This window comes from Coregonus clupeaformis, unplaced genomic scaffold, assembly GCF_020615455.1.
Source record: "Coregonus clupeaformis isolate EN_2021a unplaced genomic scaffold, ASM2061545v1 scaf0023, whole genome shotgun sequence".
NCBI classification, from domain to species: domain Eukaryota; kingdom Metazoa; phylum Chordata; class Actinopteri; order Salmoniformes; family Salmonidae; genus Coregonus; species Coregonus clupeaformis.
Window position 1 is genome coordinate 285,402 of NW_025533478.1, and position 17,733 is coordinate 303,134.

Consider the following 17,733-nt stretch of genomic DNA (forward strand, 5'->3'; position numbering starts at 1 on the left):
CTGCAATGAGAAGCATGATGAAGGTCTGGAGGCAAAAAGTTAACAATTTTATTACATTAAAATGTTCCATACAAACAATGCATACACACTATTTAATATTGCTTCAGATGTACGTTTTTTTTCTTTCTGTTAGAATAATTCCAGTTAACAACTGTGTAACAAAGTGCAAATACAACATTTTTGAAAATATAAATATCTCTAAACAGGTAAGTCAGTCCTGACCATACAAAGAATACCGTAGAAACATTCATTACCAGTATGTCAACTGTGTCGCAAACATGTACGTTATTAAAAGTAATTCAAGTTACATGACATACTATAATACCATCTACTGGCTTCCATATGGACACATTCAAATATACTCTTAAACTGGTATTCCAATATATTATAAGTGGACTCACTTAAACGTCTTCTTTAGCAAAGATAGTACATTTTCTCTATAATTGTTCAACATAATCACAGTAAAACACTCAAATAATTTGGTCATGATGTAAGTTATACAAGCCTTAAAACAAATGGACCATTGTCAACAGAACAAAACAAACTAATATCTGGAATTTATAAAAAAACTGTTTGATAGTTCTAGATTTAGAATGTTTGCTTTGAGAGCAGTGAAATATGCTAAAGCTTAATACTGCTACTTAAGTCCTTAAATTACCCTTGGACCAGCGTCTCAACTGCTGAAAAGAAGGTGATATACAGTTAGACAGAATAGCCCTGAAAAGGTGTAATGGAAAACAAAAACGCTAGGGTTCTGATGAGTCATCCTTGACTGATGATATCCTTTAATTTAAACTCCCTGTGACTGTGTGGTAAACAAAAGCAAAAACCAACACCTGTTTTAAGAACAAAGACACACAAACAATTATCAATATGACTAATAAATAACACTAATATTTTTTTAATCAGAATCCACATGAACACCTTTCCCGAAAATCCTTTGATATTCTCACACACATGTAATTCTCACACACATGCTCTCTCTCTCTCTCTCTCTCTCTCTCTCTCTCTCTCTCTCTCTCTCTCTCTCTCTCTCTCTCTCTCTCTCTCTCTCTCTCTCTCTCTCTCTCTCTCTCTCTCTCTCTCTCTCTCTCTCTCTCTCTCTCTCTCTCTCTCTCTCTCTCTCTCTCTTGTAAAATGTGGTGTGGATGCGTACAGTGGTGTCTGCTTAAAAACAAGGAATTCATGAACCAGAAACTGCAGGTAAACTTAGACCAGCTGTTAATAGATGTTTATACATGGATTTATAATCTCCAAATCTCCTCCTCAAATTCAACACTGCCACTAAAGTACCTTAACTCTCAATAATTTTTCTTCTTTGATAATTTAAATCAATAAAATGTATTATGTATGCTAGTATATGTATCTCTGTATATACTGTGTTTACAAATTCCCTGCATCTTCGTAGTTCTCAGTAGTCTGCATGAAAATAAAATATATTTTTTAATCCAGGCACTCACTTTGATTGCATTAAGCACAACATAACATTTTTTAAGGAGTTGCACAAATTGCAGCAGCCAAAAGAGATATGAACACATATTTATAGTTCTTCCTTTTTTTTTGCACAGTACCAGTAGACGTAAATAAAACAAAACTAAACATTTCTTAAGAATTACATGTATAAGGAAGAGTATTCAAGCTCACTGGAATGGCTTTGGATATGTAAAACAGATAAATGTAAATAGACTTTGTTCTTCGAATGCAAAAGGACACAATGGCAAACCAATAGATTAAATATATTTTCTATATTTCCTCGTTTTCAAACCATAAAAAACTACTTGAATTCTAACAGTCATCACGTGAAGAAAAAAACTAAAATGACACCATAAAGGTTGTAATACATGACTTGAGTGCAACGTTATAGTAGCAGTCAGTTCATACCCAGAGGACTGACATCTGCAGCTGAATCAGGCGACTGTAAACAAGAGTAAACTTCAACACCCCAAGAAACATCACACATCCACCTAGCATCTTCACCCATTGCTCCACCCTCCCACACTCTCACTGCAACAGTTCGCTCTTTTTGGTGGGGATGGTGGTCTCAGCCTCCCCAGAGTCAGACACATTGATGGGGCTATCCCTGGAGAAGACCTCGGTGGACTCCCTCCACACGCAGTCTGCAATGGTCTTGAAGGTGTGGTTGCCACACTTGGGCCTTATCTTTTGTGAGGCGTTGTTGACAATCTGCCGACTGTTGGATGTGGCAATCTTGATCTTGAGCGCGGCATCCACCCTGTCCACCACCGTATAGGTGCCGATGCTGCCATCCTCGAAGCCGATGATGATGTTGAGCGCTCGCTGGCACAGGCAGAGGAAGGTGGGCGTCTTGTAGAGGGAGCATGTCCCGATGCTCTTTCCGTCCGCCAGACGCATCACGATCAGGTTGGACACCACGCCCGCCTCATCGTCCTCATCACTGTTCCGGAAGCAGACATAGACCAGGTAGCGCCCGTCCCTCGACAGCTTCTGCCGCCAGATGATACCGGCGGCGTGGACAAGCCTCAGCTTCCCGCTATGAAGATCCAACACGTTAATGTTCTCGTCGCCTTTGGAGATGATGCCCAGTTTCCCATTTGGTGAAATTTGGAACTCCTCCAGATTTTTTAGGAAGTTAGTAGGCAGCTGGACCCGTCTGCAGACAGACTCATCTGCCACACTCCATATAAACACAGTCTCTGTAGATGTGATGAAGACAACAAAGTCAGGGCAGTCAGGAATGAGCTTGAAGTTGACAATGCTAATGCCATCGTCACAGACAAACTTCTTCGAAATACTGCCTGACCAGAGGCTCACGGCGAGCAGCTTGTTTTTAGTGGTCCCCACCAGGAAGGTGTTTGCAGTGGTGATCAGTGCATTCTGGAGGGTCACCAGGATGTTGCACACCTTGTGTCCAGTGGCCAGCCTCCAGACTCGGGAGCAGTTCTGTTCACAGAGGGAAACCACAAACTGGTCGTTGTGGGTCATCAGGAGTTGGGATATCTTCTGTCCGTTAATGCGGAAGATGTTTTCGCCAGTGGCCGTGTGCCAGATGTACTGGCTGCACTTGTCATCAGACGTCACCATGAGATCCCCGGAGGATGTCAGGACACAGTTTTCCACCAAGCCCTCATGCTTGAAGACTGTCTCTATGAAGCCTGTGCTGAAGTTCCACTTGTGGATGGCTTCGGAGCCGTCCATGGTGAACACAAAGTCCTCCCTGCCAGAGAGCTGTAAGCTCTGGATCCTCTTGCCTGTTTTGTCGATGTTGGACATGGCTGTAATGATGTCAATGTCCCAGACTGATAGCACGCCACTGCTGGCCACAGACAGGAGCAGGTTATGGTGGGTGGACTTGATGAGTTTGACGATGGCCCCAGAGATCTCAATCAGGCTGGCCATGCACTGCCCACTGTCCCTCCTCCACACAAATATGGACGACGTGTTCTCCATGGAGGCCACGATACTTTGGCCATTTTTGGAGAGGACTGCAGCCACGAATCGCTCAGCGCGCTTGGCCTTGAACTTCTCTGCCATCTTCCACAACTTGGTGTCTAGGACCTCGATGCTCTTGTCTTTGCAGATGAGGATGGAGCGCTGGTCTTCTGACAGCTCGATACCTACCACCTCGTTCTCGTCCCCCCGGCAGTCATAATCTTCCATCAGTCTGGGATTGGTGATCTCTTTGGTGTTCCACACTGACAGGCTCCCCTCATTATCGATCATCACCATCTGGTGAATGGTGTCCAAGACCAAGATGGACTTGACAAATCCCCCGGAGAACTCTGACGTGACCGTAGCTAGCTTGTCCCCGGTCCCCAGATGGAAGATGGATGTGGTGTTGAGGTACTGACCACAGAAGGCATACATTCCATCCGGGGAGCATTGGACGCAGGTGACCTCATACCAGCAGTGGAACTGGTAGAGGGGCCAGCCATAGAGCAGATCGATGACATTGACATCTTTACTGGCCTCTAGCCAGGCCAAGGCATGATGGCTGGACAGGTTGAACCCGTTGATGAAAGCCACCCCTCCTGTGATACCACACTGCTTGGAGCCTTTGATGTCCACTTCGGACAGCAGGCAAGACTTATGGTTGTCATATATGAGCAGTGTGTTCTTGGTGGTTGCCACGACCAGGTACTTCTCATCGCTGGTTAGCCTGATTCCCAGGACAACCGAACGGGCCGTGTCTATCTGCCGGAGGAGCTGCCTGCTCTCCACATCCCATGTGCTCACGGACCCATCCTCCAGGGCCACAAGTACGATGTTGGGGGCTAGGGTGGGCAGGATCTCCACGATCTGCATGTAGCTGGAGCACAGCGGCAGCCTTTCAGGGCTGTAGGTGACATCCATGGAGGAGTGGAGGGGCACAATGGAGCAGTATTTGGGTCCGTCCTTGTCGCACTCCAGGAGGAGGTGTCGAAGCTTGGGTAAAGAGGTGACCACGGGGAGGAGCCTCTGCTGCAGCTCTGCGGACAGGGACGCCGGGTTCTTCATCACTTTGACCTTGATGCTGCGCAGCGTGGTGGCCAAAAACTTTAGTTCTTTCTCCTGGGAGTAGCTGTAGGCTACATCTATGTCAGTCAGTGCCTTCTCAAACTGCCCTATCTTGATCATGGTGTAGAGCCAGCTGAAGTTCATGATGATCCCGTACATGAGGTCATCCATGCGACCGCTCCTAGTTAGGTGGTAGAGGAGCTCGGTCATCTTCCTGTGGTTGACAAAGAATATATCAGGCTCCAGGAGGTTGCACTGGAACACCCAGGGCTGCTCGGGGGTCTGCCTGTCATAGGAGTACTTCTCGGCGGATGCTTCTTTGTGGGACGGCTGCTGGGAGTGTGGATTCTTATGTTGGGAGATGTTAAGCGAGGCAAAGTGGTTGTTGTCACAGTGGAATATCTTTTTCCTGCCGCCCGACCACGCCCCCAGGAAGTATTCGGCCAGGAGGCTGTGCATCTGGTGCACGTCCTCCTCATTGCTAAGATACAGCTTCTGGGCGATGAGTTGCAGGTGTCTGTTGGCCCACACCATCAGGGTAACATTATGCACCTGCCTTTCCAGCAGGTACCCCTCCAGTTCCTCTTTCAGCCTCGCCACCAGGTCATAAGAGATCCTCAGCGGGTTTTTTAGATTTGAACTCACCATGATATCTCCCAACACACTGTTATCCAATGACAGAATATCCTCCAGCTCTACCTCCGTTAACCCCACCTTGGCCATGGTGATGTATCCTAGCGCCCTGAACACAAACCGCTGCCCCAACTTGTTCTCCACCGAGTAGAAGAGCTGCTCGATGCTCTCATGCACGGTGGAGCACAGTGAGCGGTCATCCACATCCTTGTGTGAGCGCCAATGCACCACCTCCCGGTAGATGAGGTTGACAAACATGGGTAGCGTGCACTTGGCCAGCGCCTCGTTGACGTAGATCTGCTGTCCCGAGGTCACCTTCCTCTTCAACCCCAGCAACTGCTGCTTCAGTATCTGACTACAGGCCTTACGGTCCCGCTGCACCAGCTCTACGTAGCGTCCTTCATCATGAATCAAACAGCGGAGCTTCTGGAGGATTCCGTGCTTGTTGGGTAATGTGGAGACCACGATGCGGACAGTGCGAGGCAGGTGGGTGGGGAGCCACCACAGCTTGCGGGCCTCGTCGGCCTCTGAGAGCTGCTCCAAGGCATCCAAGACGATGACCAGGGGCCGGTGGAAAGAGGGCTCCCCCAGGAGGTTGACTAGCAGCTCCCTCATCTCCTGGATCTTGTTGGGCAGGAAGTGGATCAGGCAATTGTAGTTGATGGCTATCTGCTCACAGATGCTCTGGAGGAGGGTGCACAGGTTTGTGGCGAACTCGGAGGAGCCCACAAAGCGGACAATGACAACCGGGTCTGTTTCAGGGCCCATCTCCGTCTGGAGCCACATGTAGGCCTGGAAACAACAAAGAGAGAGAAAATAGATTTTGTCACTTTCTCAAGGTTGGGTGTCTTTCATGAAAGAGCTCAACACAGATACCAGGCCATGTTTTCAATAATGGATTGCATTTATAAAAAAAGTTTTCAAAGTCTCAAAGTATCTCAACCCTTTCCTCAAAGTGGAAAGCACTTTATCTAAACTGAGAAAGGACTTCTGTGAAAGAAGTAACTAGTTTTGTAAAAATCGAATCAAATTTCAAATCAAATTGTATTTGTCACATGTGCAAAATACAACAGGTGTAGGTAGACCTTACAGTGAAATGGTTTACTTACAAGCCCTCATTTGAGTAATTGTGTCATTTTTTTACAAGCTTTAACTTTTTGCAATCATTTCCCACACACGTTACACTTTAAAATGAGTTTCAATAATTATACTGTATGCAATCCATATTAACCCGGTCTGACTCAGGAGACAATAGACAATCAGCAGGCAACATAAAGCTCTACTAAAGTGGAGGGAGCTGAAATATGATGCCATGTTTGGAGTTTCAAGTTGTATTAGTCATATGTACGGTATACACTGTCCAACGAATCAATCAATCAATCAAATGTATTTATAAAGCCCTTTTTACATCAGCAGATGTCACAAAGTGCTATACAGAAACCCAGTCTAAAACCCCAAACAGCAAGCAATGCAGCTGTAGAAGCACTTACTTGCAGGTTCCTTCTCGACAATGCAACAACAATAAGAAATAAGAAAAAAAAAGAAGAATACGAACATAAAGTAAATGGCTCAGTAGAATAAAATAAACATTTTAGCATAAATATAATACAGGAGCTTCCGATTCATGATCCAGAAGTGTTTGTCGATCGTAGGAAATAATTGCACGAACATCTGAGCAAATAAAGTAATAATGAACGCAAACATAGCCATAAAAAAGCAAAGTCGAGCAGGAACCGGCAAGATGCGTGCAGAGAGATATTTGCTTCAATACCGGGTATTTTGTCCCCTGAGGCCATATACAGTGCCGTGAAAAAGTATTCGCCCCCTTTCTGATTTTCTCTATTTTTATCAGATCTTTAACCAAAACCTAATATTAGATAAAGGGAACCTGAGTTTATATATAAAAAATAGACTTATTTAATTTATTTAATTATCAAAGTTATGCAACATCCAACTCCCCTGTGTGAAAAAGTAATTGCCCCCTTACACTCAACAACTGGTTGTACCACCTTTAGCTGCAATGACTGCAACCAAGTGCTTCCTGTAGTTGTTGATCAGTCTCTCACATCGCAGAACTGCTTTAACTCAGCGACATTTGGGGGTTTTCAAGCATGAACTGCTTGTTTCAAGTCCTGCCATGTCTCAATTGGGATTAGGTCTGGACTTAATTCCAAAACTTCAAATTTGTTGCTTTTTAGCCATTTTCATGTAGACTCAATTGGTAGAGCATGGCGCTTGTAACGCCAGGGTAGTGGGTTCGATCCCCAGGACCACCCATACGTAAAAATGTATGCACACATGACTAAGTCGCTTTGGATAAAAGCGTCTGCTAAATGGCATATTATATACTTGATTGTGTGTTTTGGATCATTGTCTTGCTGCGTAACCCAGCTGCGCTTCAGCTTACAGACGGATGGCCTGACATTCTCCTGTAGAATTCTCTGATACAGAGCAGAACTCATGGTTCCTTCTATTAAGGCAAGTAATCCAGGTCCTGAGGCAGAAAAGCATCCCCAAACCATCACACTACCACCAACATGCTTGACAGTTGGTATGAGGTTCTTACTGTGGAATGCAGCGTCTGGTTTTCACCAGGCATAATGGCACCTATGTCGTCCAAAAAGTTGACTCAAGTTTGCCAAAAAGCACCTGGAAGGACCTAGATGATCATCAAGACTCTTGGAAGAATGTTCTATGGACAGATGAGTCAAAAGTATAACTTTTTGGACAACATGGGACCCATTATGTCTGGCAAACAGCAAACACTGCATTTGATTCGGTAGACCATTCCATTCTGGTGGGTCGGTTAAGGAGAATTGGTGTCTCTGAGGGGTCTTTGGACTGGTTTTCTAACTACCTCTCTGAAAGAGTGCAGTGTATAAAGTCAGAACATCTGCTGTCTCAGCCACTGCCTGTCACCAAGGGAGTACCCCAAGGCTCGATCCTAGGCCCCACACTCTTCTCAATTTACATCAACAACATAGCTCAGGCAGTAGGAAGCTCTCTCATCCATTTGTATGCAGATGATACACTCTTATACTCAGCTGGCCCCTCCCTGGATTTTGTGTTAAACGCTCTACAACAAAGCTTTTTTAGTGTCCAACAAGCTTTCTCTGCCCTTAACCTTGTTCTGAACACTTCCAAAACAAAAGGTCATGTGGTTCAGTAAGAAGATTGCCCCTCTCCCCACCAGTGTGATTACTACCTCTGAGGATTTAGAGCTTGAGGTAGTCACCTCATCAAGTACTTGGGAGTATGGCTAGACGGTACACTGTCCTTCTCTCAGCACATATCCAAGCTGCAGGCTATGGTTAAATCTAGACTTGGTTTCCTCTATCGTAATCGCTCCTCTTTTACCCCAGCTGCCAAACAAACCCTGATTCAGATGACCATCCTATCCATGCTAGATTACGGAGATGTAATTTATAGATCGGCAGGTACAGTAAGGGTGCTCTTGAGCGGCTAGATGTTCTTTACCATTCGGCCATCAGATTTGCCACCAATGCTCCTTATAGGACACAACACTGCACTCTATACTCCTCTGTAAACTGGTCATCTCTGTATACCTGCCGCAAGACCCACTGGTTGATGCTTATTTATAAAACCCTCTTAGGCCTCACTCCCCTCTATCTGAGATACTGACTGCAGCCCTCATCCTCCACATACAACACCCGTTCTGCCAGTCACATTCTGTTAAAGGTCCCCAAAGCACACACATCCCTGGGTCGCTCCTCTTTTCAGTTCGCTGCAGCTAGCGACTGGAACGAGCTACAAAGAAAGCTCTCAAACTGGACAGTTGTATCTCTATCTCTACATTCAAAGACTCATTCACTGACACTTGTGGCTGCTTCGCGTGATGTATAGTTGTCTCCATCTTTTTGCCCTTTGTGCTGTAGTCTGTGCCCAACAATGGTTGTACCATGTTTGTGCTGCTACCATGTTGTGCTGCTGCCATGTTGTGTTGCTACTGTGTTGTTGTCATGTTGTGTTGCTGCCATGCTGTGTTGTCTTAGGTCTCTCTTTCTGTAGTGTTGTGGTGTCTCTCTTGTCATGATGTTTGTTTTGCCCTACATTTCTATTTTTAATCCCAGCCCCCGTACCCGCAGGAGGCCTTTTGCCTCTTGGTAGGCCATCATTGTATATAAGAATTTGTTCTTAACTGACTTGCCTAGTTAAATAAAGGTAAAACATTTTAGAATAATAATTCACCGTTGAAGATCTGATAATATTCAGTATCAAAAATATGCAAAAGTAGAGAGAATTAGAAAGGGGGCAAATACTTGTTCACGGCACTGTAGGCCTACTTAGCAAATAGCACTTCCTTAGTCTGAACTCAGTTTGTAGAACGAATACATTTTTCAACAGATCCAATCCTGTGAACATTTTAAGCTGTCCTCTCCTTGCCAAGACCATGAGCTAAACAGAAATACAACAAGTGAAAATGAAAACATTCTCAAGAGTTAGATAGAAATAGCCTGGTCCCAGATCTGTTTGTGCTTTTGCCTACTCCATTGTCATTGTCAAGCCAAACATGTTTTGCAAGACAATTCCATAAGGAGTTGGCAAGAGAGCAGAAACAGACTGGCACCCAGGCTAAGATAGAAACGCCCAATGACTTTCCCATAATGAGAGAGATTTTATGAATCAGCGCTCCTCCCTGTTTCCCTTGTTTCATCCATATTCATAGTTTAATTCCAGAAATTAATGAAGACCCCTGCTGTGATTCCTAGAATCATTAAACATAATTTGATACTTTTGGAGCAATTCTTGAGGCTCTGAGATAGGCTACAGAAGTATGGGTGTGTGAGTGGGTGTGGGTATGGGTGTGTGTGTGTGTGTGTGTGTGTGTGTGTGTGTGTGTGTGTGAGTACGTGTCTGAGCAAATATGTATGTGCATATGTGAGTTGGCGTGTGTATCTCTGTGTGTGTGAGCAAATATGTGAGCATGTGTGTGTGTGGTATGCATGGCAACTCCAAGGAGAGTACGGCAGGTCTCAGAGGTCATCATGACAGAGCTAGCGTTAGTGACTAAAATCTGTGAGTCTGCTCCGGGCGATAGGCTGTCGCAAAAGACCCATCATTCCATACTTCCCTCCATTCCCCCATCACTCCTCTTATCCAAAAACACAGACCACCTCCCCACTCATCCTCGCAATGTATAACTCCAGAAGCAAATAAAGAATAACAGGGGTATCACACTTTTATATCTAGCACTGATCTCTGCTGGAGTTATGTATTCGAAAGCAAAGATCTGAACAATCTATTTCACCTATGATAAATTATGTGTCAACCGTAATATATTACAGGTGAAATAATCTTACTGTGTGTGTGTACACAACTATGCTAATGTAGCCTACCACAGTCCTCCTCTAACTCCTTCTATCCATCCCTCTCATCTCCTCCGTTGGGCCCCGTGTAGCTCAGTTGGTAGAGCATGGTGCTTGCAATACCAGGGTTGTGGGTTCAATTCCCACGGGGGACCAGTATGGAGAAAATAGAAAAAAAAAATGAAAAAAAGGTATGCACTCACTAACTGTAAGTTGCTCTGGATAAGAGTGTCTGCTAAAATGTAAAAATGTTGTTCTGTCTCAATCTATAAACAGCATTTTGCAGCACTCCGCTTGCCTGCCTTTCAGTGAATTAGGGGATAAATCACAATGGAGCAGCAGAATGAAAGTGTGCGAGTTTGGCTTTGTGCCCAAATATGTGTGGCTTAGTCGAGCGTGGCTCCCTGCCTGTATTCCATAAAGTAAATCACTTTATCTTACAAGAAGGCAATTTCATGGCATCCATTATAAAGGTTGAAGAGAGACGCAGGGTAGAGCCGCCCCGGGCAACTGCACTGTGGGCTTCCTGGAACATGACCCTAATGGGCCCGACTGGCCGGGCAGCCAGATGGCCCAGCAACAGACAGGCCAGTGAGTGAACACTGACCTGACACACACATGTAAGGGCATACAGGCACACATCCATGAATTCACAAACATAGGCACCTGTGCATAGTGATGGATGGACTCACGTGCATCAAACAAACACATACAGATGGATAATGCATGTGTAGCGAGCATACGCACACCCTTGCATACTCTCGCGCACAGAAGGAGGTACACACACAGATGGACACACTCACACGGACAAACACAGAGAGACACAAAAATGCACATTCTCTCTCACATGAATGCCTGTTGTGCTAGCTAAAGCCATCCTTTTATTTCTTAAATCAACATTGATCTAAACCAGGAAGTCCCATTAAGTCCCAAAGACCAGAATTCCACCCCCCACAGTACAATGGCATGACTCTCACCTGTTTGGCCACCTCCGCTAGCAGCAGTGTCTTCCCCGTGCATGGCCCGCCGTAAACAACCAGAGGACTCATCCTACTCCCCTTAGACGGCAGCAGATACTCCTGCACGAGGTCCAGCGTCTCGCTCGTATAATCGTAGAACGCAGAGAAGTTCTTACACAGGGACAGGTGCTGGAGGATCTCATCGTACAAGGGGTCCGTCTCTGTGTCAAAGTTCTGCTGGACTGTGGCCTGGATGATGTCCACCATATCCTCGTAGAACTGTTTACACAAGCCTTCGACGTAGTGGCTCTCCACCTCCTGGGAGTAGCCTAGCTTCATGTCGCAATGCGTCACAGAAGAGTAGACGCGGAGGTTCGACGAGGCCACCACTGTTGGGATAAACTCATCCCGCACCTTTAAGAGACGTTCGTAGGCTTCCTGGTTACGCATGACGCGGTCCTCAGCGACGACGATGTCCATGTACTTGGCCATCTCCGGGAGCTTCGCATGTCGGTCGAAGTTGGAGATCTTGCGGATGTAGCAGACACACTTCTTGAGGAAGGCTGGCGTTTGTTTGCCCAATGCAAAGTCCAGTTCATCCTCCAAGGCTGGAAAATAGGAAAAAAAAAACATACAGTCAATCAATTCAAAGTTAGAAAGTTTTAACCATAAAGAAACATTGCTATATAATGTTTCTGAGGAGTTAGGCTAACCTTGTGCATCCAATGCTATTATATAAAACCCACGGATGATTTGGAGTCCTAATATTGTTCAAAGTTACTTGAAAATGTGTCCCTGAAGTAGCCAGGCTACTAACAGGCCTACCCATTTTCTAAGTAGCTTGAAAAGGCGAGCACTGGATGCTGTTGTGTGCTCCAACGATTGTCTTCAAAACAGACACATTTTGAGATTTGGGAGGCTAAAGTAAAGCTGCACAGATTCTGGCAGTCTTTTTTTAGCCTGTCTTTAGTCTGCGATTAGATATGTTTCCCCTAAGCCTTGTTTAAGGAGAGATGTTTCCCCTAAGCCTTGTTTAAGGAGAAACATGGTTGATACAATCACATAATCCAGCATTGCAGCCTTATCAAAGACCCCCAAAGAGCCAGCTCTACACTCTTAGAAAGAAAGGTGTTATCTAGAACCTTAAAGGGTTCTTTGGCTGTCCCCACAGGAGAACCCTTCGAAGAACCCTTTTGGTTCCAGGTAGAACACTTTTGGTTCCAAATAGAACCCTTTTGGGTTCCATATACAACCCTTTCCACAGAGTTCTACATGAACCCCAAAAGGGTTCTACCTAGAACCAAATATTGTTAACCTATTGGGACAGCCGAATAACTGTTTTGGAACCCTTTTTTCTAAGAGTGTACTGAAACTCTGCCAGCATCTCCTGTGTGGTATCGCTCACACTGCAGCGTGCTATAGAAGCAACAGAGAGAAAAGAAGGGGAGAGCGGCTGGAGGGGGAGAGAAGCGAGCGTATGAAAACACTGTTTGAAGCTCGGTATAGTCAATAACTGGCATACTGAATGTATTTTTTCCTTAGGCTACACAAAGGCCTTGGCTATGCCTTTGAATGAATCAAACATAGAAATCTGCATGGTAATTAAGTTAAATTACTTTGTGTGAATTTGTAATGTCCACAGCGTATATGGCTCAGCAGGGGAACATAGAAAACAACCTCGAAATTCCCCATATATTCATTAAAAAGTAGGCTGCCGCTAGCAGTGTTGCTGCTTTCTCTCTAGGTACAAATGCCTGGCCTACAAAGAAACCCAGCCGGCACCCATGATGCCAATGTCCCACAAAACACAACAAACATTGCACGGTACAACAGCCAAAAAAAGGCTACAGAGAGATGCTAGAGAAATGCCTTGCAGATAACGGGAATATACTTATTTTTCTCTCACCCTCAAAATGGATGATCGTGCCCAATTGGATCAGTGTTTATTAGATTATCCCAAATAGAGTGACCTTTAGTCTAAATAGACCCAATTTTGAGAACTCTAGGGCATACATTTACATTTACATCATTTAGCAGATGCTCTTATCCAGAGCGACTTACAAATTGGTGCATTCAACTTATGATAGCCAGTGGGACAACCACTTTTTTTTATTTTTTTTAATGGGGGGTGGGGGAAGAAGGATTACTTTTATACTATTCCAGGTATTCCTCAAAGAAGTAGGGTTTCAAGTGTCTCCGGAAGGTGGTCAGTGACTCCGCTGTCCTGGCGTCGTGGGGGAGCTTGTTCCACCATTGGGGTGCCAGAGCAGCGAATAGTTTTGACTGGGCTGAGCTGGAACTGTGCTTCCGTAGAGGTAGGGGAGCTAGCAGGCCAGAGGTGGATGAACGTAATTCCCTCGTTTGGTCAGAGCCTGAAGGTAAGGAGGTGCCGTTCCCCTCACAGCTCCGTAGGCAAGCACCATGGTCTTGTAGTAGATGCGAGCCTCAACTGGAAGCCAGTGGAGTGTGCGGAGGTGCGGGGAGACATGAGAGAACTTGGGAAGGTTGAACACCAGACGGGCTGCAGCGTTCTGGATAAGTTGTAGGGGTTTAATGGCACAGGCAGGGAGCCCAGCCAACAGCGAGTTGCAGTAATCCAGACGGGAGATGACAAGTGTCTGGATTAGGACCTGTGCCACTTTATGTGTAAGATAGGGTCGTACTCTGCGAATGTTGTAGAGCATGAACCTGCAGGATCGGGTCACCGCTTTGATGTTAGCGGAGAACGACATGGTGTTGTCCAGGGTCACTTCAAGATTCTTTGCACTCTGGGAGGAGGACACAATGGAGTTGTCAACCGTGATGGCAAGATCATGGAGCGGGCAGTCCTTCCGCGGGAGGAAGAGCAGCTCCGTCTTGCCAAGGTTCAGCTTGAGGTGGTGATCCGACATCCACACTGATATGTCTGCCAGACATGCAGAGATGCGATTCGCCACCTGGTTATCAGAAGGGGAAAGGAGATAATTAATTGTGTGTTGTCTGCGTAGCAATGATAGGAGAGACCATGTGAGGATATGACAGAGCCAAGTGACTTGGTGTATAGAGAGAATAGGAGAGGGGCTAGAACTGAGCCCTGGGGGACACCAGTGGTGAGAGCACGTGGAGCGGAGACAGATTCTCGCCACGACACCTGGTAGGAGCGACCTGTCAGGTAGGACGCAATCCAAGAGTGAGCAGCGCCGGAGATGCCCAACTCGGAGAGGGTGGAGAGGAGGATCTAATGGTTCACAGTATCAAAGGCAGCGGATCTGTCTAGAAGAATAAGAACAGAGGAGAGAGAGTTAGCTTTAGCAGTGCGGACAGCCTCCGAGACACAGAGAAGAGCAGTCTCAGTTGAATGACCAGTCTTGAAACCTGACTGGTTTGCATCAAGAAGGTCATTCTGAGAGAGATAGCAGGAGAGTTGGCTAGAGACGGCACGCTCAAGAGTTTTGGAGAGAAAAGAAAGCGATACTGGTCTGTAGTTGTTGACATCGGAGGGATCGAGTGTAGGTTTTTTGAGGAGGGGTGCAACTCTCGCTCTCTTGAAGACGGAAGACATGGCCAGTGGTCAAGGATGAGTTGATGAGCGAGGTGAGGTAAGGGAGAAGGTCTCCGGAAATGGTCTGGAGAAGAGAGGAGGGGAGGGGATAGGGTCAATGTGGCAGGTTGTTGGGGGGCCGGCCATCACAAGTCGCAAGATTTCATCTGGAGAGAGAGGGGAGAAAGAAGTCAAAGCATAGGGTAGGGCAGTGTGAGCAGGACCAGCGGTGTCATTTGACTTAATAAATGAGGATTGGATGTCGTCAACCTTCTTTTCAAAATGGTTGACGAAGTCATCCAGAGAGAGGGAGAAGGGAGGGGGAGGAGGAGGAGGATTCAGCAGGGAGGAGAAGGTGGCAAAGAGCTTCCTAGGGTTAGAGGCAGAGGCTTGAAATTTAGAGTGGTAGAAAGTGGCTTTAGCAGCGGAAACAGAGGAAGAGAATGTAGAGAGGAGGGAGTGAAAAGATGACAGGTCCGCAGGGAGTCTAGTTTCCCTCCATTTCCGCTCGGCTGCCTGGAGCCCTCTTCTGTGAGCTCGCAATGAGTCGTCAAGCCATGGAGCAGGAGTGGAGGACTGAGCCGGCTGGGAGGATAGGGGACATAGAGTCAAAAGATGCAGAAAGGGAGGAGAGGAGGGTTGAGGAGGCAGAATCAGGAGATCGGAGGGAGAAGGATTTAGCAGAGGGAAGAGATGATAGGATGGAAGAGGAGAGAGTAGTGGGAGAGAGAGAGCGAAGGTTGCGACAGCACATTACCATCTGAGTAGGGGCAGAGTGAGTAGTGTTGGAGGAGAGCGAGAGAGAAAAGTATACAAAGTAGTGGTTGGAGACTTGGAGGGGAGTTGCAGTGAGATTAGTAGAAGAACAGCATCTAGTAAAGATGAGGTCAAGCGTATTGCCTGCCTTGTGAGTAGGGGGGGACGGTGAGAGGGTGAGGTCAAAAGAGGAAAGGAGTGGAAAGAAGGAGGCAGAGAGAAATGAGTCAAAGGCAGACGTAGGGAGGTTAAAGTCACCCAGAACTGTGAGGGGTGAGCCATCCTCAGGAAAGGAACTTATCAAGGCGTCAAGCTCATTGATGAACTCTCCAAGGGAACCTGGAGGGCGATTAATGACAAGGATGTTAAGCTTGAATGGGCTAGTGACTGTGACAGCATGGAATTCAAATGAAGAGATAGACAGATGGGTCAGGGGAAAAAGAGAGAATGTCCACTTGGGAGAGATGAGGATTCCTGTGCCACCGCCACGCTGACCAGATGCTGTCGGGGTATGCGAGAACACATGGTCAGACGAGGAAAGAGCTGTAGGAGTAGCAGTGTTTTTTGTGGTAATCCATGTTTCCGTCAGCGTCAAGAAGTCGAGGGACTGGAGGGTAGCATAGGCTGAGATCAACTCTGCCTTGTTGGCCGCAGAACGGCAGTTCCAGAGGCTGCCGGAGACCTGGAATTCCACGTGGGTCGTGCGCGCAGGGACCACCAGATTAGAGTGGCAGCAGCCACGCGGTGTGAAGCATTTGTATGGCCTGTGCAGAGAGGAGAGAACAGGGATAGACAGACACATAGTTGACAGGCTACAGAAAAAGGCTACAATAATGCAAAGGAGATCGAAATGAAATTAACTAAACATCTGGGAAAGCGAGAGAGCGGGGCCTCCCTCACTTACGTTTCACCTGAAACACTCAAATATAACTCTCCCAACTTCCACTTTAGAAATTATAATTGTTGTAAACTACAGCGGTTCAATGTTTTCAAGGAATAGACTCTAACTTAGTTTATTCAGCTAGCTAACTTGGTACAGCATACATACTACAGCATACATACTTTAAAATGGTAAACACAGAGGGTGACAATGAATATTCAATTACATCTGTTTAGGGTTATATCTGGGCTTTATGAGAAGGCTTATCTGTATTTTTCTTTAAACCGAAGACTCTCTGATGGTATATGTGCATTGGCTCATGAGGAAAACTGATTGCTACCATAAAATAATCATAATAATTGCTTAAATGTTTTAACTAAAGCCTGAGAACTACTCCCCCAGTTAAATGTTCTCGGCACAATTAATGGACCCACAAACATATCTTGGTTGTACAGTATGGCTCAATTAACATAATGATGTAAACAAGAGAACACCACAGCACTAAATAACACAAAGTACTATACTGACTTTCATGGTACAACACTCTAGTAGAAGAAGAAGAAGGAAAAAACTAAGAAGAAAACAGACGTAGAAGAAGAACAGCAAATAAACACAGAAGAAGAGGAAGAAGAAGAGAACACAGGAGTAGCCTACATACCAGAGCAGAGGAATTTCTTGGCTTGAGGGGGCTTCATGGTGCCCTTCTCCTGGAGCTGCAGGACAGACCTACGGAAGATCCTCTTGATCTCCTCAGACACGTTCCTCCACGCCTTGTCGTTCTTCAACTTGGCTGCACTGCTCGACTCCATCTGTAGAAGAGAGGGAGATAAAGGGAGTTTTTAATATTGAAATTGGCACACAGTGTATGTTCAAAAAAGCGGAACTATCTATACAAAAGTATATGTAAACAAATTAGTGGATTACACTATTTCAGCCACACCTGTTGCTGACAGGTGTGTAAAATTGAGCACAAACATTGGCAGTAAAATGGCCTCACTGAAGAGCTCAGTGACTTTCAACATGGCACCGTCATAGGATGCCACCTTTCCAACAAGCCAGTTCGTCAAATTTCTGCCCTGCTAGAGCTGCCCCGGTTAACTGTAAGTGCTGTTATTGTGAAGCTCAAAGAATGGGACCGCCATGTGCTGAAGCGTGTAGACATCCTCTGTCCTCGGTTGCAAC

The 17,733-nt window shown here is 45.9% G+C and overlaps 1 protein-coding gene across 1 annotated transcript in view; it reads right to left on the reverse strand.

Moving 5' to 3' along the window:
- Nucleotides 1-1,102: 1,102 nt before the first annotated feature.
- The window catches only part of LOC121554687 (NACHT and WD repeat domain-containing protein 2-like), an 82,179-nt gene continuing 65,548 nt past the window's right edge, over nucleotides 1,103-17,733 (reverse strand). Inside the window, exons 6-8 of the mRNA XM_041868363.2 lie at nucleotides 17,210-17,360; nucleotides 11,414-12,003; nucleotides 1,103-5,901 (exon numbers count right to left, since the gene is read on the reverse strand). Coding sequence (XP_041724297.2) covers nucleotides 2,002-5,901; nucleotides 11,414-12,003; nucleotides 17,210-17,360 — 4,641 coding nt within the window. The 3' untranslated portion in view covers nucleotides 1,103-2,001. The remainder of the gene's footprint in view (nucleotides 5,902-11,413; nucleotides 12,004-17,209; nucleotides 17,361-17,733) is intronic.